Source organism: Lytechinus variegatus, chromosome 5 (genome assembly GCF_018143015.1).
Source record: "Lytechinus variegatus isolate NC3 chromosome 5, Lvar_3.0, whole genome shotgun sequence".
Taxonomy (NCBI): Eukaryota; Metazoa; Echinodermata; class Echinoidea; order Temnopleuroida; family Toxopneustidae; genus Lytechinus; species Lytechinus variegatus.
The window spans coordinates 14,634,566-14,658,119 of NC_054744.1; the positions used below are offsets into that span (position 1 = coordinate 14,634,566).

The window sequence follows — 23,554 nt, forward strand, 5'->3', positions numbered from 1 at the left end:
CGATAAGCGGAATAAGACCAAGTAGGTACCATTCTGTGGTACTACATTGGTAACATAGCAGTAAAGAGAATGAAATTATAGAATATAGATATGTATATGGATGTTGTAAATTCTCGAATTTATGGTGACTATGTACAGGACATTATTTTGTATATACATAGTGTTTTATGATGACATCATTGAATATGTGATTCTGAGCGAAGGCAAATTTTTAAAGTCAGGGTATATATGGATGTAGATGATGAATTTATAGTGTATACACTGTTATAATGTGTCAGTAACCTATTTGCCCAGATGTAACATAATCTGGTTATTATCATTCGTTACTACTTTTTATCTCGAACAATAATTCGCACGAGTATGTAATAGGTTGCATAATTTAACACTACACTGCAAATGTATATATGTGCGCACCAGATAAATATTGAAGCAACACCAGTTTGGAATCAAACCGATGCTGTTTTATTACTAAATAGTGTTGTATAAACACCTATCTGGTGGTAGACCAAAACGAAACTGGTTTTGTTTAACACTTCTCGGTGTGGACGTATATAGATTCCGGGCTGGTGTTAAATCAACACCAGAGTTTTTGTAGTGTACTATCCCCCCATTTTTTTTTAATCAATGTCAGTTTCAACAAAATCACATAAAGACAAATACCCCATGGTTTCATTCGTGACCCATGACCTAATTCTGAGCCAACGGCTCGCATAATTACTTGAAGTGTTGTAAATTGGAACTTATCTTTGACAGTCGTGAATCTTTAAGATGAAATTACAAAATGAAATGACTTAAACATTAAATGTTTCATTTAATCTACATCGTGTTCCTTTTTAACCCTATTCCAAAATTGCCAAAAAACTACATTGAGCCATTTCCTTGAATAAGGAGCATAATCATACCAAAAACAAATAAGGGAAAGGTGTCTATATTTGTATTTTGATGTTGTCTAGTTGGAAAGAGAGAGGATGGCACGTTTTAGCGAGATACATGAATTGGATCCAATACCGAGGAGAGGGATGATGGGTGTCGTATTTTCTTGAAAACTTTCTGTTATAAATGTTTAATACTCTCTGATACCATGCTGATTGCAAAACATGAGAGAATGTTGACGGCATCCTCTGGAAAGTTTTCAATAAATACGGTTAATAAGAAACACTTGGGACTTGATCTGAATTCAAGGAATACCGGGATAAATGGGGATCTTGCACTCATCAGTTAAACTTTCATCATCAGACTGTTTCCATTTGCGAGACACCATTCGGGATGTTACTGGTATGCAACCATGTTGGTCACACTCTGTCTGGACGGACGCCAATTTTCCAATGAAAATGTTTGTATCTAGCAGGGGTTGCTAAATCCACTGCAGACACTGTGATACCCGTTATCCTAAAAATAAGATTGTGGTTGGAACCGGTTGAAAAGTAGATGGAGGGGAAATAACTAAGAAGGGATCCACAGAGTGGGGGTTAAAAGGGACACGTGGTCACTTTTTGAGAACATTTTTTTTTCTTTGTTGCTTGCCAAACCTTTTTTTTTTAAATGACAAAATGTTTTCCCTCGGGTTGCGATGACCATTTAGGGGCTTGTAATTTTTAGACCCCACTCCCGCGTTCTCTTTTTTTGTAAATTCTAGATCCGCCATAAGCTTCTATGAAATACTAAATATTAGAGGCTGGAAGAATTTCCTCCGATGGAATTATGACGTGATTTTTTTTATAAGCAATGCGACAAGCCTGACTCATCAGAAGAATCTCCCAGCCATTCAACTATCTCTTTCAAGGAGAGAGATGCAATCCGGGATCATCGCTGCCCGATGAGGATTTCCTGGTAGATGTCAGATGATGTCTGCCCTGAGCCTTCCGGTGGTCATTAGTACCGATGTCATCGCTCGTCATCCCTCGGCATGTCGTCGGCTGGGAATTACAAGGTCAAGTTCATATCGGAAAATATGACTCGAAGGTTTGTTGTTTTATGCAGGTTGCTCTTCAAATCATTCAAGAGATGGTGTCAACTTGTTGGAACATTTTTTAATGATGAGGGTGATGAGATGGTTTGGTTATGGTGATGATGAGGACAGTTAATTTGATAGGTCCATGGTAAGACTACAATGGTGACGGGTGAGCAGTCAGGGCAGAACTTGATAGAATGCACTTAAGTTATCACCTTCGTTTAACTTGTAGAAACAACTATACAAGATGAATTTATTTTTGAGATTTCAAACTCGAGCAAATACCTCCCCCCCAAAAAAAAGGTGAAAGCTTAGAAACTAATTGAAAATGTGAGAGGTAGCACATATGGGCGCGTGTGTATATGACAGGGTGTGTGCGTGGGTGGGTGTGCTTGTGTGTTTGTGAGAGAGGGTGATGTACATGTATATATAGAGATTGAGGGAGAATTGACTGTGTGTGACAATGTATGTGTGTGTGTGTGTGTTTGCGTTTGATGTGCGTGTCATGTGAGGGTGGGTGTGGGAGTGTGTGTATTTGGAGATGGTGTGACGTGAGGGGATGCGTGTGTATGTGAGCATGTGTAAGATGAACAAATCAAATTCCATTGGAAATAAGATTTGATTCGATTTTCTGGGGGGCTGATCCTTCTGTTTTTGTTTGTAGGGGAGAGAGTCTTTCCTAGACTTTTCAGAATTACATTTCGTTTGCTTTTACTTCTTTTGACGTTCAAATGTTTTATTACAGGTCACATTGCTGCGAGTTGCACTGCATTATTGGAGAATAAGTGGAACAACCTATACTTTTCTCGTAAACCCTGCCTATGCAATATCAACACACTGTGTATATTGGTGATACGTATTCATTTCGCCCACCTCTGCCTTTATATAAACAAAATTCAAATTGTATTATCACCCCCATTTCATTATGATCACACAGTAAATGTGGAATGCCGCTTTTGATTTACTATGTTCACATCTTACTATGATAAGATAATCTCTTTCTATCTCTTCTCCCAATCCCCCTCTCTCGCTACACCTTTCTATCAGTCTGACTGTATCTCTCCCTCTTTCTCTTTAAGCCTCTCACTCACTTGCCCCAATCTCCCCCTTTGATTCATCGGCATCATTTCATATGTGAACGTGGCCTCGCAGCAGGGATGTCGGCCTACTACCATGGCTGGGCAATAACTCACCAGACGAAAAATAGCACATGCGCTAGTAACATGAAAATAATATATATCTTCTCTGTGAGCATGCGCAACTCGACCCGTACGATCCGCACAGGACCACTCGTGCCAGAGCATGGTATAAATATCGCGATCATGCTTATGAGTTAGTTCAGTCATAATCAGTGAAAGAATCATAAAGGTGATTGAGAGGAGACGATATCAGAACAGATAGAAGATTTGTAACGACGCGACCTGGGCCATCGATTGCTCTGTTTTTTGTTGATAGTCTATTTTTGCTCGTATAATTTTGTAAGCAGACGTTATTTACAATGCCTCAGAATCATATTGAACAAGTGGTATTGGCGCGAAGGCTGGAGTCAAGCGTCACTGTCAATTTACTTGGTAAGTATTATCATTATTTCACAATTTTCTGAAGGAAAAGCTAATATATGCCACATTTGCATTTCTCTCTTTAGTCTTAAAGCTTTCTTTTTTTTTTCTTTTTTTTTGCTGGTATTTATGTTGGCAGTCTTTAATATCATGGGTTTTACACCTTTACACATTATGTACTATTCTACAGCTGGAACTCAGTTGCATAATGTTTTAATAGTGATATCTTTGTTTTGATATAGGTTCTAAAGTTTTGTTTCTTCCTGGAAATAAAAGTAGAAATAAATGAGATTTTATATTTTACCAAAGGAATTATCAAGACCAAAAATAAAAACGATCTTTAAAGGTAATTCATGAATATTTTAATTCTCTAAGATAGGATTGAAGGAGATGACATCATTCGTCTAAATCTAAATCTTAAAAAAATTGAGTACAGGTACCCGCTAGATGCATCGTTACTTTGTCATTAATATGACAACTACGAAGGTAACATGACTCCATAGCCAATCAAAATCAAGCTTTTGATTATCATAATTGCAAAGGAACAATAGTTGTAAGTCTGTATGAAATACGCCCCTTGTATACCTCGTAATTTTCCAATATTCACTGTCGCTTCGTAAACGGCCATTATCATGAACATTATTTTTCATAATATTTCAAAATGACATAATTTTGTATCGATCTTTCGATAATTTAACAAAATACATTAATCTTATTCATAGCCAATGAATTTCAATATTCATCTGTTTTTTTAACGGGTCAGTCATTGTGAACAACGATTTTACAAAACATAATAAATCTAATCCATAATGTGTTTACATAATGTCTGGTAATAGAGACACTTGTTTTTCGAAATATTTTATGCCCCTTCTCCAGAGACAGTATGCACCATTTAAAATGAAGCGAAACAAAAACGATCAAATTTCAAATAAAAGCAAAATAACGGAAAGTAAAGTGCTATCAATCGTGTTTCATTCAGACCCTCCAGCTGCTTTGCATGTGGGTGATTTGGTTTATATTACACCCGAAGGGAACAGAATCACCGCCAAATTGTCTCACTCGTCGAGTAAAAACTATGCTGAGGTTCAATAGATGTCAAATACTATTGGAGTGATTCTGCGAGGGATTAGTATTTCATATCTCATGCTCCAGTCATATTGGGGAAAATGATCACAGACCGACAAAAACTATTACGTGATTGCCAATGACATTGTTACCAACGGTCGGTTTGAAGTCGGTTGTGTGACTGCAGCCTAAACTGTCCTGGGCCCCGTAACACAATGGTTAGCGATTAATCGCTAGATGAAATGGCCTATCAAGATCATCGTTGCATGCGCATTTTGCTCCGTAGACAGACTATGAACCAATCAGAACTGTTCCTATAATTTAGCGATTAATCGCTAACCTTTATGTTGCGGGCCCCCTGATCATCTCTATTTTATCCATTCATCAATGATATACGATATATCAAAGGAGGAGTGAAATTACATACATGAATGGTGTTTATATGTAATATAGATTGGCCATGAATGACAATAATTTCTTGAGGTATTTCAGAATTTATAGTGCAATGTTCCTATTTGCCTATGCATATGAGCGATTCCCACTCTTACTATTACATGTGCAACGAAACAAAAATCACCAACAGAAACATTTTAAAATGAGTTACCTGCCTTGTTCAGAGTATATGTGATGTGATTGCCGTATACAGGGGGTGGAGGCATTGGAGCCTCAAAAGTTTCACGACCAAGTAATAAAAGAAAAAGATAAATGGGATGGGAAATTGGATCAGATATTATATCATTTTATGAATATTATCTCAAAATCAATCAAAAATGTAAATTACTAATTTTTAAACGTCAAATCCCCCTTACTTTCTATTTATTCACTTATTTATCTATTTATTTATTTTATTATTTATTCATTTCTATCTTTTTTTTGGGGGGGGGCTCATTTCGCATTTTTTTTAATTCATTTGTTTATTTATTTATTCATCTATCTATTTCTTTATTTTCATTTTTTTATTTTTATCTTTTTTTTTTTGGGGGGGGGCTAATTTCGCTTCTATACGTGTTATAACATCTTCTAAAAATTACAGTATATTGATCTTAAGTGATCTTTGACATTTAACATGAAGTTGTATATTCAGTTCACTATTACTCTTCGTTTCAACAGCTAGACATTCGAAAGTGTGGTTTAATTGGGTAATGCCCATGGAATCTCCAATCGCCGGGTAGCAAATTCCTCAAATGCTATTGAACTGATTTGCCGTCTGCTAACTCAAAACACAGCGGGAAGGTCCGCTGAAATAATGTATTATGCACTCCCGAACGAAATGAGTCAAAATTATGATATCATTAGGTATTAATCATTAGACATATGTGATTTCATTTGTGAGATGGAAATACGTGTCACTGATCTCGTGACGTGTGAAAACATTGTCAGAATCACAATCAGCTTCGTGGCTTGAGCGGAGGTTAGACTTAATATTTTGATAAAATAAAAGATCAGTGGAAATGTGAACAAGGCTGATATAAATTATGTTCTTACTTCATTTAAAACTAATCCATCATCTGGTTGCTTGATTACGGACGATACTTATGCCTACTCTTTTCATTCCGTTGCAAATATGTCAGAAACAGTGATCATGGTGAGTGTATATACAGTATACTTTTGAGGCGGAATAAAACTGTTAAGAATATAGGATACAGCAAAACGGTCCTTTATAAAAGTTACGATTCTTTCAAAGAAAAACACGTTTTAAAAACATATAAAAATGTATTTAAACAGTAGGGGTAACTGAAAGGAAACATAGTTACATTGTAAGTTCCATAAACTGGCATATACCATGTACACTTGAAATAAATTAGGAGTTATTTCTTTGATACCAACCTTCAGATTTCTTCATTTTCTCCATCATGTCCTGGGCGAAAGGCAATATATCAAAACTTTTATTCGATCATGAAACCTATCAATGAAATATGATTTATTCTATCATTTGTATTTCTATTTCTTTTCATTGCCCCCCTTTGACCCTATTTCCTGAGTGTCAACTCAGTTTTCACATTGTCGTGTATCTGGTTTGTGTCATAACAGGTGCATCTGTGACGTCACTAACGATGAATGGTGTGGAAAGGCTGTTTTTAAGGTAAGAGATGTTTTCCTTTCTCCCCATATCCATATATAATGATACTTTTACGAAGTGGCAGATCGAGGGGAAACATCATACGGCCAGTGCGCCCCCCCCCCTACTTAGAGAGGGTTTTAAACATATTTGTAGTGAAAATGCGCAAGTGGAGACTTTTTTTGCTTGTCAAAATTTTCCACCTTCATTCGGGAGTGCTCCACCCCTTAATCTCATTTTGTAAATTTCAGGTTTCGTCCCTACTTTTTACGATATTCAATTTATGACAGCTATTTATGGATATTTCAGATGACAAAAATAATTTTTCGCATAGATATGGCGCCCATACGCTCAAAAAGTGGTTCGAAAAAAAAGTGTTTCCAGAAAAATTTTAGGGTAGGTTAAAATTACAAAATGTTTCCCGATCAAATATGATGGAGAAGATAAAAATGATTTTGCTTTATTGCTTTTACTCACAGTAAGTCAACGGTATTGAACAACAAAACACCAATTAGAAGTGGCATTCCTTTATTGTTGTGTAAGTATTTATCATATGCAGTATAAGCAATTCTATTGAAAGAAGATATTACGTAAGTCTAACCTATATATCTCACTCACCAATCTAATTTCAATTTTCCTGGTCTAATTTGTATTTTCAAAATACAGCATGATGGTTATAGGTACTTTTATGGTTTTTATGATAAATGGTTTCTCAAAGAGAATAAGATAAGAATTAATGAGAATAAGGAGTCATACATATTGATGCAATTAAGTGATATAATTAGATGCTATTTCATCAGTTTCATAGATTGAATATGGATGAATATTTCATACAAAAATAGAAAGTAATATAATTCAAGATCAAGAATTAAAATAATTGAGAAGTCATTATATACTTTACCATTAGCATGAATAAGATGAGAAAGAAATAACGACATAAATAAACAACTGCTTGAATATATTTCCATCTAAAATTGCCTCTCATGGATTACGAATTTGCTTTGGTCACTCATCTTCATTATGATGCTAATTGCGTTTAAAAGCATGAATAGTAACATTTTATTTCATTCTTTATTTTTATTAATTAGCTCAGGACCCAGTACACGATTTCTTCAGATCATCACAATCAGACGCTGGAGAGACGGGGTTCTCACAGAACAAAATAAGGTAATATACTATGGAATCTTCTTTGGATGATATTTCATCAAATAAACTGATGATAGAAGTCATAACTGATATAATAACTACTGATGTTATTGCACCTGACTCATTGATTGTTCGTAAAGAGGTATCTCTGGTGACTTCACTGACGTATATTTAAGGATGCACTGGATTCCCTCCCCACAAAAAAGTCCCACGACCAAGATAAAACAAAAGAAACAAGAAACCAGAAGGAAAGAAAGGAAACGAAGGGGTTGAATTATGAGAGATTGTCCCTTTATAATTTACAAACATTTAGCACAAAATTAGAAAATCAGTTTTCATACAAACAGCAAACGTTTTAGCATTCCGTTCGCTCCCTTCGCCCGCTCGCGATTATTTAAATATTTGACCCCATACGCCATGTTCTACCCCTCAAACCTTTGACTCTTTACGCTATTTACTGTGCGAATGTCGAAAGATTTATTTTATTGAGTTAACGCTGTTGTATTGTACTTTATACTAACAAAAATCAGTCATATATGATTACCCCTTTTGAATTACCACATTCTCTCCCAGAGCCCCCTTACGTCGACCACTGGCGACGTGTCCTGTTTATTAACATCAGATTTGCGCATGTCACAATAATGTATGCTGGCCCAAATGAAGATTGTATCATTTTTGTTCTTCCTTTATTCTTCTTCAGTATCCCAACGGCGACGTCAACGCATCATTTTCTCTGGAAGACAGCGAAAACACGAGAAAACACTGGGACCAAAGGTAATTAATAATAAAAAACAGTGGTGGAAGAAGAATAAAAACAACTTCGGAAAATATCAAACATATGAAATTACTGAATAGATTGTCTTTAGAGATGATATTCGTTGCTTAATCTTTAAACAAAATTCAAATGACGTTCCACAGCCCATCCTTGTGATTTTCCAATTATGAGAAATGAGGGGGATTTTTGAGAAGTGTGATAGTAAAATTATAAAATACCGACGACAATGGTATACTTTTGTTCAATTATTGTATGCAATTTCAGTATTGTATAATTTTCATTAAAATTCTTTGAGCAACCAGCTGTTGTTATTGTGTGTACCCTTTTCACGTCCAATATTGACAGACTTTATTGCTTGTTGAATGTTCATTTCCATCGCTTACATTTTCTGTTGGGAGATAGTGCTCTTATTGTAAAAAAATGTTTTCATTCACCAAACATATTTCGATACTTCCTTTGCTTTCATAGATTTAAGGCTACATTAAAGATCTCACTAAAGAAGAAGGAAGTCACATTTGATTACATTATCGAAAATAAAGGTAAGTACATTTAAATCAGATCAGTGTTAACAGTTATAGAGAGAGCAAGGTGATCAAAATGAAAGAAAGAGAAAATTTGAAATTATTTACAGGAATCTGAAAGGAAAAGGGAGAATGGATTATTGAAAAGGAAAGAAACACACACGCACACACCCTAACACACACACACAAAGCACTCATGAAATATCATACCAAAGTGAATAGAATATCTAGAGATTAAAATTGGAAAATAATAATGGAAAGGAGAATACAAAAGATGATCGACGGTTTCTTTATACAGCGATATAACAGACGTAATATTGATTGAGAGTGGAAATGAATATGCAGATATGTACAATAGAAAAAATATAATGAGAATTAAAGGAATTATCACGATGTTTCTTTTTAGATTCCAAACCTTTCACATGCTCCCCTATGCTTCAAAATCATTTCCTTGTCGATGACGTCACAAATACATCAGTTTTGGGACTTCAAGAAGCAGATTCTTCAGATGAGGTAAGTTCTTACCCCCCCCCCCCTTTCATTTTACTACTGAGACATGATTCCATCTATTTAAAATCCTTAATGAAATAATTTTCTCTCAGTAAATGGCAAAAAAAAGATACATTAGGCCTATATCCTAAAAAATGTAAAAATTCCGTCAACACGCATGGTCAACAAAGTCTAATCATTTGCATGATTATCCAATAGAAAAATACGACAAAATATGGTGTAAGACATGTGAATTATGAATATTAATTGAAATAGACGTTTGCTTGATATGCTATGATTAAATCTAACACTACTAATTATTCGTTTATTTCTTCCTTAGATAAATTACAGTTTCACAACATCAGAGTGCGGTGAAAGGGTCTCAATTGATGGCCCGCATAACAGGTGATTACGATCGTACGTAGAAAGTTATGAATGAAAGGCAAAATTTTATCAATGCCATAAAAATAAAATTAAATTAAATTAAAAAAACAGAGACACAAAAAGATAAACAGTGCTAGTTTTATCGTGATTTGATTGAAATGACAAATGAGAACATTTATGTGATACTAAACTCAGGTACTTTTTTAAAGTCTCATTTCTTTTAGATAGCTGAAGGTATATAGTTATCATGACAGTGAGTTTTTTTTTCAAGTTTAATCATGACCGTGTCGTATAACTATATAGTTTATAAAAAAATCATATTATTTTAATGTCACACTGATTGATATACATGAATACTTATATATAAAGACATGTGATATGGCAATAGTCAAATAACATGTTTGATATTTTTGTTTTCTCAGTGTGTACAGCAATACATCGTCAGAGCACGTACTGAAGAATACACAAGACAGTGCTTCACTTTTCATCCGAAAATGGAACTTACCAGACACGGGTATGTGACATTTTAATAGCAAAAATTAATGTGTTCTTCTGTCAGATAATAGCAATCAGAGTAGTGGTGTAAGCCAAACATTTTGAGGGGCGAGATATTGCGTATGGTGCAAAAAAATATCGAAAGCTGCGAGCGAAGCGAGCGAGCAAATTTTATTTGACATTTTCATACAACGAACATCAAATTTTGTAATATATTTTGGTATCATATTCAGAGAATATCATATTTTGCCCTTCTCTCTTTCCTTTTTTCCCTTGGTCATGATGATTATTACTATTTTTTTTTTTGGGGGGGCAAGCGCCCCAAGCTCCCCCTTCCATCTGTACGCCACTGAATCAGAGAATATGTGATTGAATACGGATATTGATTCAATTTCACTTCGTTATACCTTTAAAATAAGTTACATGTATATCGCTTCATCAAGTTACATTGTTTTTCATTGATTTAGATGATGTCTTTTACTGAGACGTTGTTTAATTACATTAATTGTTTGATTATAACTTTCTTGGTATGATAGGTCTATATGAGATAACATTATATTCATTGTCAGTCGACCCCCCCCCCCCCCTCATGTAATCAGTCGCTCGAATTTCCTTTTTTTATGTTGATTTTCAATTTCAAATTTGACTCCTTCTTTTGAATCTTCCAGTCATCTGGAATCCATGGGAGGGGACCAACCAAGGTAGTCATGACGTCACAAGTGATGAGTACAAGGAAATGATCTGTGTCGGATGTGGTCACGTGACTCAACCATTGACTCTCCTGCCCGGTGCCATCTTTCAAGCAAGTCAAACGCTCACCACGGAATAATGTCCCCGAAATACCCGTTTCAATTAGCCCCACACAATTACAACCATGGGTCCGTTTCATCATGGACCTACTAGTAGGTCCATGGTTTCATGAAGCTAACAATTTTATAATAATAGTTAAAAGCTACTGAAATCCTTCCATCTGATTGGCTGATTGTAAATTTGTAATATCAATTAAAGTCTTTATGAAACGAGACCCTGCATGGTAAAAGAAGATATAAATGTCAGAAGTTGATAAGAAGATTGAAATAACTAGTCTACTTCTGTATATCTTTACATTTATTCTTTCTTTTGACTTAATTACGAGGATTTCTGACCAACCCATGGCTATGGGAGTCGTGAATGAGTCTTAAAGTTTATTACTGGTAAAAATAATTTAGAATTGTAAAGAAATGGTGCGAGTCGTTTGACTTCCCTGGTTTGCTAATTCGATGCCTAAGATGATTGCTAAATATACTCTATAAAAAAACCCTCCAACTTTTCGCACTCTTCGCAATTCCAGACTGGGAGAGAACCTTTTATATGTAAAATTTTGCACCTTTCTAGTTTGGAAGGTGCAAAGTAGCACCTATATAGGCCTAAAGGTACTCCAGCACCAGAACTGTGCAAACTTACACCATTTAAAGATGCTTCATGCACAAGTGGCATTGTATTGCAACTTACAAACTTTTCCTTTTCCTATATATTATGTGTATCAAAAATTATATTATCAAATATGCTTCATGTAATTTTGAATTCCGCGTTTATGAAATTGATGTGAATTGAAAATGTGTACATTATACAGGTCAATTTAGATGATTATATATGTTTCATTAGTCTTTAGAAACAGTTTTCTTTTCAGACTGATAAACTTGTTTTTTCTTCGATACTTAAACCATTCGATATTGTATCTGAAATCAAACATTCTTAAATTGATTGAAAGAAAGTCTTTTTATGACATGCAGCTGGCTGTACTTTTATATTGGATTTACTTTTATCCTCCATTTTGTATATTTTACAACTTGGTGCTTATATGTATTCGAAAGGCCTAGGTCCGGTTACATAAATACCTATTATTATGGTAACTTTAATTAAGCTTGATTTTGATTAATTGGTTGATGAGCCGTGTCTATCATGAAATTAAGATATCATAACAACAAAGCTACCATAATGATAAATTTGTGCTTATTGAGACCTTGGAGTGTAGTTATTTGTACAATTCAACTATTAAGAGCTTGTACGTTGTGGTTTTTTTTTATAAATACTTTTTCGAATCTATGTTAAATGGTACACTGTGGCACATTGTTTTTAAAGTGAAATATGATATATGCCAAAGAAAATCGCTGATACGAAGAATTATGATCTCCTTTTATTAAAGGCCGTGTTCAAAAATCAGTTAAATACATTGGAGTTTTACCCTCTTATCCGAAATTTGACAATTCAGTACGTCATTTGTGTATGGTATTAAATTATAGGCCTACATTTTCGTCAATTAATCTGAATATTTTCTACCATTAAGTGAAATTTTTAATGTCAGAAATGCAAATTGGGATACTGATGATATTTTAGGATATGACAAACCCACATGCTTGTATTATCTATAGCAATGTTTTATTTTATTTTTGAAGTGAATATCACTACACATATTTAGATTATTCGGTGAAAAGCTTCAAGTAAAACGAGTATGTTTATGCATGAAATCGAATCAGTCTTTACAAACTTGTGCCATGTCGAACAATTCTAGGGAAAAGAACTTGAACCGAAGGCAATGATGCCCGTAAAATACATGTTATCAATAAATGTAAAATATTCACGAAATAATTAGGAGAAAATGACATTTACGTACATGTGCCAGTTTTTGGGGTCATACTGTTTTTTTTTTTGGCACAGCTATACTATATTGAACAATATCTTGACTTGAAGAGCGCCATCACATAAATCAGTTGTGTTTTATATCCAGTGATTTTCATTCGTGGAAAATGGTAAATATCATTACTAGAGTATTATACATGTATTTAGTGCTGTATAACCAGGGCGGCACCAGTGCAGATGAATAAATGGATGGGCTTTGGTATGACTGCCATTGGTATGACTGCCCTTTCGATTGATAAAACATTGGTATAGGGAAAGATCGCTAAAGAGAGGGGGAAGGTAAAACAAAAATACAGAAGATGCATGCAAGAGAATCCAGAGTCGTAGAACTGTATAATACCAATGTAAAAAAAAAAAACGACATTATCTTTAGCATGTGAAGGTAATCGAGCCCTCTATTTATATGAAAAATCCTGGAGCCACCCCCTACATTATATACACCTATGTAGTAATTGGTTGTGATGATTTATTTTATATCATTATAGATTAAAGATTTTTCTATTGATAAAATAAATGTAAAGCAGTATTTGGCATAATTATTTGTTTTCATATCCAATATTTCATTTTCTATTTTCAAAGGGACATCATTTTTAAAATGAAGCAACGGGATTGTAAATCTCTACCCCAATCACCCCCCTCCCCCCAAAAAAAGACCTTATTTTGATAGAGCAAACAAAAATAAAATCCACCAATCATCAAAAGTGCAATTTATACCAATGTCACTTTCATTGCTATACATCACATTATATATTTCGTTAGAAAATTGTGGTTGAAGTAATTGTTTATGAAATTTTAGAATTCGACCTTTTACAAAATTGTAAACTATTGACAGAACAATGCTTGTTCAGTCATTCAACTCAAATCGGCTTTTAATATCCTTAGCGGTTGGAGGAGTGGTTTAAAACAATATAAGATTAAAATGAATCGTGATTCATACATGCATTTGCGGTTTATTTCTTTGTCTTCACTAATAGCGTTTGATAGGTGTAATATTCTCAATAATATGTTACCCTGGTTACGATTTTCTGTAACTCTTGTTTAAACTTTTCCCCTTTACAGTAGATTTTTATTCATGTAGGTTTTATTTAGGCCTATTCCCTCCTTCCTGTCTTCGTTCGTGTTACGTTCATTATTCCGACGGTAAGTTAATCCGAAAACGAAAAAAGGTTTGTTATTCCGAAAGTTCGGTAGTGCGAAAACGAAATGAGGTTCGTTATTTGGAAAGGTCGTTAGTCCGAAAACAGAATGAGGTTCGTTTGTCCGAAAATGATATAAAGTTCGTTATTCCGAAAATGAAATATGGTTCTTTAATCCGAAAAATGATACAATCTGTTGCGAAGCTGCATGGGAAAATAGGAAGGGCAAGCGTGGTGGAGGAAGCCCCTGCCTTCCCATCCTAATAACAATTGAACAGGAACGGTGTTTCTATATACCCCCCTCCACCACCCTTGTCCTTCCTGTTCTCCCGACTTCGCCACTGATTATTGCATTTATCATATTAACAAACCTTATTTCGTTTTCGGAATAACAAACTTTCGAAATAAAGAACCTTCGGAATTACGCCACAAAATTAATGTTCGGATTAACGAACCCGTTTTCGGATTTACGTGTTTCGGAATTACGAACCTTCGGAATAAAGAGCCTTTGGAATTACGGACTGTAACCGTCATTAACATGCCATTTCTTCTCTATCTCCATGTCTTTCCTCCCCGTATTTCATTCTCATTTCTTTCATTTTTATAACCTCTCGACTATCGTTACATGCCCGGCCCCTCTCTCGTCTCCCCTCCCTCAGTCCCTACTTTACCCCGTTCCAATTCCGAAACCTCTCTTTTCCCTCCCATCTCTTTCCTCCTCTCCTAATATTGTTCTCTACTTCATTGGCATTCACACTTCCTCTTACCTTTGTAACAATACACTGACGTAACAATTGCATTGAGATAGTCATGTGATCGCTCAGTCTATACCTAACAATACCTTGAACTTTGGTTAACCAGTAGATCGTTTTTCCACTATACATAAGCGTCTCACTTATCAAACTTATTCGTCGCGTTCAAACGTTCTACCCATAATTTGTGAAAACATTATTGCACCTTGAAAATGTAATATTAGCGATATTCCATAATAAAAAAAAATATCTTGAAAGTAAATAGACTCATTTTTAAAAAATATTTTCATATCTCTCACCAAACAGGATTTACGAGTGACTAGATCGTTTCGTTCGTATCGGTTGCAACTACATCGTTTAAAAAGAAGAAATCGAGTTAATTAGCTTTCGCCTCAAAATAAAAATAAATAGGACTATATATAAAACTCCTCCTTCCCTATTAATAATTTGCGGTAAACATTGTTGGATCTTCCACTTTGGCAATTAAATCGTAGAGGCCGCAATACAATTGCCATAACTGCAATTTATTTTGATTTATTTATGAGTTAGCATGCTCACGAGACAATACATCGAAACATCCTGAGATAAACCCGAATGTCAGTCGGACAGTTAATTCATGACGTCATTACAAACTTTTTGTTGTTGTTGCTTTTTTCTACCGGTATGATTCATTCCTATCGATTTTATTCCGACCAAAAGCTAGTCTAAACTCAAATCCCCTCATTTGAAATAAATCCGACATTATATATTCCATTAACCATTCCGTCAGTGTTAAGCTGAGGGAGAGAGCCCCCCTTCGCATGGAGAATGTAGTCCAATGGAACGAAATATGTTTCGACAATCATTCTAAAATTTCAAAGAATACCCGACGCATTAAGACGGACAAGAGTTGCGGATCAAGACTAGTTGACTGCTTTAGACTCCAACAGTCTGTCATTCACGGTGCGACCAACAGTGGGCACACAGTGAGTTCTTCTCACCTTGCGTAAGGATAGGTTCACTGTCAAAACTTTCAAAAATTTAGATGGAAGTCTTCGATTTCGCATCAATTAAGTTGACATTATACTCCTTTCAACATTAGAGCCTCGATGTACATTTATTTAGACCTACTTGAACTCCGATGATAATATGCCAGGATCTTATGCTTGTTTTCGAGTTTTGTGACCCACCCCTTGGGTGCTCCTCTGTGTGAGTAATGCTTGGAGGAATGTGACCAGTTGATAGCATGTGCCATTGGGAATAAGACCTAAATGACAAATGCGATAGTGTAACCCTTTCACTGATCAGTTCACGAGGTGCGTTTATGTAATTGATGACTAAAAACGATATTTCTTCCCTATTATTGTGAAGTAGCTTCATTGATTCTTGTGGATATTCTCCTTGGAAACCAGTTTGTTTTCAAAGAGCTCACTTGCAGGTGGACCCAATGTTGGAATTATGTTGAATTAACACTGGAGAGTTTACTTGTCAGCATCGTAAGCTATTACACTTCTGAAGATAAATCTACGTTATAATTATCAAAGATCCAAGGTAAGATCCGTAACGATTTATGATAACTGAGAGTGTAAAGAAAATTGGAATGAAGTATATTATATAATAATGTATAGACCGACACAAGCTCACCCTACATAACAGTAAGAGATATATACTTAAGAATGAAATCCTCAAACAAGTAAGCTTGCCTTAAAACCGATAAGTTAAATGAAAGTAAAAAAAAAACTTGCGGACAGACAATAAGAAAAGCAAAAAACATTTGAATGTCGAAATGACCAATGCTATTAAGATCCTTTCATTGACAATGTGACCAATAAAAGGTCAAGTCCACCCCAGAAAAATGTTGATTTTGAGTAAAATCAAACAAGCATAACGCTGAAATTTCATCAAAATCAAGGAAGTTATGACATTTCAAAGTTTCCCTTATTTTTTACAAAACAGTGATATGCACAACCATGACAACTCAGTGATATGCAAGTGAGGCAGTCGATGATATCCCTCACTCACTATTTCTTTTGTTTTTTATTGTTTGAATTTTACAATATTTACATTGTTTACAGATTTGACAATAAGGACCAATCTGACTGAACCATACTATATAATTCCAAATGTTCAGGGCGGAATTGATTGTTGTTTCACTTGACAATAAGGAGAAAATGAGAACATTCATATAATAATAAAATAAAAACGAAATAGTGAGTGGATTACGTCATCAGTCTCTTCATTTGCATACCGACCTGAAGGTGCATATAACTGTTTTGTGAAATTAAGTGAAAATTTAAAATGTCATAACTTTCTTATTTTACATCCGATTTTGATGAAATTTTCAGTGTTATACCCTGTTATGCTTTTGTTCATGTTGTTGGATTTTCTCTTTTTAATGAAATCAACTTTTTGCTGGGATGGACTTGTCCTTTAAGATGTGTGATTTCAAAGAAGTATATACATCTCATTCATTTGCACGTACAAAATGTAGGTTCTACCCCAACACATAATTTTTGTTCATTCTAATGAGAGAACAAAGTCTTTGTTTATATATGTTAAATATCTATTACATGCCCTCCTATGAAAAAACTCATGATTTATGGATAGACTTTATGAAAGTGACAATTTAAAGTAAAATATGTAGAAAAGAAATCAGCGAAATATAGAAAGTGTGACATCATATTATTGGTTACATTGCCAATGGGAGGATGTCCAGATCATAAGCAATCTCAACATTCAAATGGTCATAACTTTCTTCATATGTTTTCATTTTTCTCAAACATTCATTGATTTGTTTTTCATGATTATCCTGTTGTTGTTTTTTTTTGCAAAAGCTCACTTGTTCCCAGTGTTTCATTTCCTGTAATTGCACTGCGAAAACGCCGGTGTTAATTTAACACCAGCCAGGTATCTATATCGGTTCACACCAGAGTGGTGTTGAAACAACACCGATCTAGCGTTAGGCTAACACCAGTTTGGCATTTAAGCAGCACCAATTAGTATTAAACCAATATCGGTTTGATGCTTAACTGGTGGGATTTTTTTTTTCAACGCTTCTCTGGTGTGGATCGACCGATATAGGCTGGTGTTAAATCAACACCGGTATTTTTGCAGTGTAGAAAAAACTTTATCCTTCAGAGCCTGTTCATTATACCAGCCGATATAATAGGATCCTAGTGAATATTTGCTAGAAATTGACGACAGTGAACATTTCGAGATGATGTCAAGTGAGAGGAATTATTTGCAAAAACCCCAAATGAGCTAGAGTATGGCCGTACGTACACCGTACTGTGGTTTCCATATAATTTATGCCGATACTTCCAAATAAAAAAAGGTAAACAGAAGGCATGGGGGAGAAAATGAAGCAGATTCTAAAAAAATAGTAAACAAAATTACCCCGGCAAAGTACATGTGTTCCAATAAATTTCTAGAAAAAAACATTGTTCAGGAAGGATTCCGCCTCTGTCCCGAGCTCCCTGGGAAAAATAGTCTCTTCCTGATGTGGTCAACCCGACGCCGTTAGGGCATTTTTATTATTTACTTGTGACCTAAAAAACTCACAAGTAACCCATAGCCTATATAGGGCCAGGCGTGGGTAAGTTTTGATTCTACGCTTGATTGTCTACTACAATTTCATTAAAGCACTGCTTGAAAATTAATCAAAGTATATGATAAATGATAAATCACCCACAATTCTTGGTTTGCTCTCTTGAACGCACTGTATATCAACAAAATAGTCTGTCGTGTACCTGTTTTATAGGTACTTCTTGAGTTTATATTGATTTACAGCTCAAGGAATCTTACATACACAAACATAACATCTTATTTTATTTTGTAATTATCTAAATTATTACACTGTACATAGTGCCACTCTCGATAAGAAAGGCATGAGCATAGATAGGGAAGAAAGTGTAATTTGATTCAGAGGAAGATGTCAATAAAGATTGAAATGAAATGAGAATTGACGTTATCAGAACAGTCTCATGAGTAAACCTGACTATGACCTGCAACTGAACTTTGTAAAGGATGTCGAGTAACAACATCTGAAAGGCACCCTTGTGATTTTACAAAAAAAAATATCCAGGCTTACTATGACAATAGTTAAAATTACTGTCGATTTTGAAACGTGATTTTGTTCTATTTCTTTGAAACTTCCTGTTTGAAAAAAAAGAGAAAATGTGATTTTTGTACAGCACTACGAAAATAGGATGGAACACTATTACAAAATCCTCACTACAATTATTTGAAAATGAACAAAGAATGTATATCTAAAAGCAAGATATCGCCACTCATTTCACGCAAATTCTTGCCTGGACGCTGTGACCCTTTTCAATATCGATCTCAATATTTCAGGTATGCCATCACAAAGGCAGTCGGGATTTTACCCTTCAAAATCATGGAATTATTTCAAAATGTCAATCATTATACAATCAAAGTTAAGTATTCCACGAACTCGGCAATTTTCCATGAACAATGAAATAATTCAAAAGGGATGAATTTCAATAAGTTATTAACTTCTTGGAAGTTCTTCAAACCAAGGCAATGTGGTCACAACCGACGAATGCGAAGGTTTCAGTCAATACAAGAAAAGATGACACAATACTGTTCGTAAAACAAGACCTTTTGGCTGTGATTTCTCTCCTATCATCATTTCTGTTATGTCATTAATGAGATGATATTTGATGATGACGGATTATGATGAAACCCTTCCTGTTGTTGTGGAATGTTAGAGTCCGGATTAGATTACTCGCTTCGTGGAGGATAGCACACGTGGGAATCCTTGTGGTGATATTACACTTTCAATGTTTAGGTTGTCAAGTTCAGCCCAAGTCGGTTGATATTCTTGACGAGTTTCCAGAGTTTGAGTGCATAAGATAATTCTACTTTCTAAACGCGTAAGAACGTATCTGTTCCCTAATCACACTCCCCTTGGAGTGAGACGAGGGACCTATCCTTTTTGAGTGAATTGTACATTATAGTAGAGTGCATTATGGCTCCTTTTAGACTGAAAGTATATTCAAATACGCACAGTTCAATCCAAAATGGGCTATAATGCACTCTACTATTGGATGTACAGTTCACTCAAAAAGGATTGATCCTCGTCTCATTTCAGTAGAAATGTGTTATAGGGACTCGATTAGCTCTTCGTATTTAGAGAGTACACATTTTATGTAAACCAATGTCCTATTGATGATGAAGACGGTGTGTGGAAAGAGTGAATTATCTTAAAAGATATTATGGACATGATTTGTTTTTTCCCTCAAGTTCTAGTTGAACATTGAGAATATGACTCTGCATCAATATAGTGGTATGTGTTAGATTATGTCTCCTTTCAGCTAACTGACATTGCCGCTTTCCCAATATCATGGCCGTCATGTAATGAGGCCTAGTATGTATGATCATAATTTGATACAAGTTTTATTTACACCATATAGGCCCTTTAACGGAATATCAAATATCTGTCCTCGATACAATATACAGGGGTTGTTGCTTTTCGGTGGTCATGAAAAGATTTTTGATCCGTTGCTTGAGTGGACGCCATATACAGTGTTTGAGAATGAAGTAGGGTCCATGGTTTGAGTTTAATGACATTATTGTAATAATAGGGAAGCTACCTTTGTAATGACATACAGATATGATAATTGACGACACAATTATTTTGAAAAAAAAGAATGAAAGTTTGCCATCATATTTTCACGCTGCCTTCAATTTCTTTCATCGTGGTGTTTTGAGTCAATTGAGTTGATTTCCAATATCGACGCTTGGTAAACGAATGAAAAAGATTAGTGTGATAATTTATGCTCTTTTGCATGGTTATTCATTTTTCTCAAACGAACGATAAATGAACGTCTTAAAATCCAATATCCTTCCTCGAAGTTAACGTGTAATATAAGTTTTCAAAATGGTTGATTAATGGATTGTAACAACCAACTTTTCATTATGTATTCCCCAGGTAACAATGATGTCTCCCTTACACCCACTGACGTCCATCATCTTCTTGATTTTCTCTGCCGATGTGATGGCCATGCCTATGATAGACAGAGTCCCTTCAAATGTCACTGTTAAACAAGATCAGGACGCCCTCTTCGAGTGCAGAATAAGGGACTTGAGAGGAGGCGAGGTCATGTGGATCAGGGGTCTTTCGGGAGAGCTCATCAGCAGCAACACCGAAGTGTTACCAGGTGCCACGCCTACCGCTGGTCAATACACTATCGAAGGAGATGTGAGGAGGGGTGAATACAATCTAAGGATCTCCCAGGTACAAGCCGGCGATGCGGGAGAGTATCGATGTTACTATCATGCGGGAAATTACTTTGGAAGCCACGGGGCTTATCTGGAGGTGCTCCTCCCACCTCCTGAAAGGTACCCTGAATGTTCCATACAGCATAGCAATATCAACCTTGCTGTTGGGGACACAGTTCAGTTGGTGTGTCTTTCACATCAAGGTGTACCACCTGCGTCTCTTTCGTGGTACAAGAATGGTCAGTCTATTGGACAAGTTTCCCACAGTGTCAATGAGCTTGAGATAGTGCTGGACTCCTTCGATATTGAAGCGGAATACGAGTGTCGCGCAGAAAGCCCCGCCATCACGCAACAACGGAGGTGTACGACTCGATTAGCACTTGATAGTCCTATGGTCGTCATCCAGCCTTACAACCAGAAAGCCGAGGAGGGTGACACAGTGACGTTTCTTTGCAACAGAAGAGATAAGCCTAACGAGCACAGGTTTATTTGGTACTTCCGAGGCGAACTCATAACTACGGCATCATCAAGTAGGTTTAACATTAGCGATTATAACAGGGCGTTGACGATCAAGAATATAACTGCAGCAGACAGTGGCGATAATATCAAGTGTGTGGTTCCCGTTCTTTCTTATAGGTTTACGGGTACAGCTAACCTCATGGTCAGCATCATCACTGGGGAAGTTGTTGGAACCTTGCCACCACCAAGATTAATCACAGATTCACCAACAGATCATGAATCTTCTTCGATGGGTAGAAAAGGTGAACAAGATGTTTCCAGTCCTGGAATGTCTGTGAGCGCTGATGAATCGCAATCGCCAGATAAAACAGCCCTGTTTGTAATTCTTGGTGCGGGTGGCGGGTTGTTCATTGTCATATCAGCTGTAGTCATTAACTTCGTCGTCATCAGGAGAAAGAAAAACAAGAAAGATCAGCCGAAACCCAAATCGAACATCAAACCTGTCGCCTCTGGGTTGTCATTGATGACTACAAAAGATTCCGAAAGGTCTCTGTCAAGCTCTGATTCCGTCGGCACATCAAAGACGGCAGTGACGACGGTTACAGCGGCGCCATGTCCGAAGAAAGATCCTCATCCGAAATCAAACAAGAAAGAGAAATGTCAGTATGCTGAGTTGGATTCAAACGGGTTAAGACTGAGCGAATACCAAGGTCTCAATGCTCCTCCAATGACCATTTATGCCGAACCGATCATAACACCAACAAGATTGGTTCCCAGGCCTGAACATCAAGATGGTTTCCATGACTACGCATTACCGGACATCTTGCCAGAGCTGGAAGCACCTCAAGAAGAGTATGTTGAACCTGATCCACCTCCTAGAAACAAAAAGGAAGGACCTGAACCGCAAAAACTTACGACTAAAGAAGCACCCAAGCCAGAGGAAAAGAAACTTTCTCAACAAAGTCCTGATGGTGTTTACATCGAAATTATAGCTTGATTGACGAGCTTTCATAGTCCTTATTGATTGAAAAAATATTGTCTTTCATTTTACGAAGTCATAAGGGCTATGTTAACTTTTTGAATGAAGTGATGATATTTAGGGATTCATTTGAACAAGGAAAGGTGAAGACATCAATAATAATCCGATTGGGGAATGTTGATGTATAGAATATATCCATTGACAAAGAGGTCAAGTTGCCGAAGAGTATAAATTGAAGTAAAAAATATCTACTCATAAATAAGCCCATTTCGTTCCGAATCGAAGAAAAATTATAATGGAAAGATATACATAGTAATAAGTAATACATGCGTTTAGAAACCAGTCAACGATTCACGTAAAACGAAGGTCATCAAATCAAAGTATTGCTAGTTACCAAGATGAATGAGTTCAAATTTTTTTGATAAATTTTCTTTATTCAATTTCGGTTTATCCTCTTAAAATATTTGACATCAACGCTGGAGCGAGCGGAAATGATTTTAAAGCCTGAGTTTTTGGTTTGAAGTTTCCATAATGTGAATTGTAGTAAATAAACTTTCATCTAATAATCATCTTACAAGAGAGTAGTGACCGTTTTTCTTCCGTTGATATTTTGGATATTTAAGGATATTAAAGTATCCTTTTCTTTTTTGCGATTCCAGCTATTAACGTAGAACTTAAGGGTGCAGTATATTTATTCATAATACTTCGTCAGGTGCCAATTCCACAATGATGTTAATAATTTGTATATATCGTTATTTTGTACATATATCGTTATTTTGTACATATATAATTATTTTGTGTATATATACATGTAATTATTTTGTGTAAAAGCCCAGTGTAAATGAAATGAAATGTAACATAGTATAAGAAATAAAGCAGGCAA

At 35.7% G+C, this 23,554-nt stretch overlaps 2 protein-coding genes and 1 long non-coding RNA gene across 3 annotated transcripts; all 3 read left to right on the plus strand.

The window, feature by feature from the left end:
* Positions 1–1,881: 1,881 nt before the first annotated feature.
* On the plus strand, positions 1,882–7,761 carry LOC121415528. Its single transcript, XR_005970018.1, has 5 exons — positions 1,882–1,962; positions 3,031–3,522; positions 6,607–6,658; positions 7,114–7,172; positions 7,723–7,761. It is a non-coding gene; the product is annotated as an uncharacterized LOC121415528 (long non-coding RNA).
* Positions 7,762–7,784: 23 nt separating this feature from the next.
* Positions 7,785–11,659, plus strand: LOC121415530 (putative glucose-6-phosphate 1-epimerase). The gene is made up of 7 exons (XM_041608761.1): positions 7,785–7,801; positions 8,481–8,554; positions 9,024–9,094; positions 9,483–9,589; positions 9,906–9,970; positions 10,372–10,463; positions 11,113–11,659. Exons 4-7 carry the CDS (start codon positions 9,509–9,511, stop codon positions 11,271–11,273), a joined length of 399 nt encoding a protein of 132 aa, XP_041464695.1. The 5' UTR covers positions 7,785–7,801; positions 8,481–8,554; positions 9,024–9,094; positions 9,483–9,508; the 3' UTR covers positions 11,274–11,659.
* A 4,307-nt stretch (positions 11,660–15,966) lies between these two features.
* Positions 15,967–22,710, plus strand: LOC121415529 (sialic acid-binding Ig-like lectin 11). Its single transcript, XM_041608760.1, has 2 exons — positions 15,967–16,541; positions 20,944–22,710. Exon 2 carries the CDS (start codon positions 20,950–20,952, stop codon positions 22,687–22,689), a length of 1,740 nt encoding a protein of 579 aa, XP_041464694.1. The 5' UTR covers positions 15,967–16,541; positions 20,944–20,949; the 3' UTR covers positions 22,690–22,710.
* Positions 22,711–23,554: the final 844 nt, after the last annotated feature.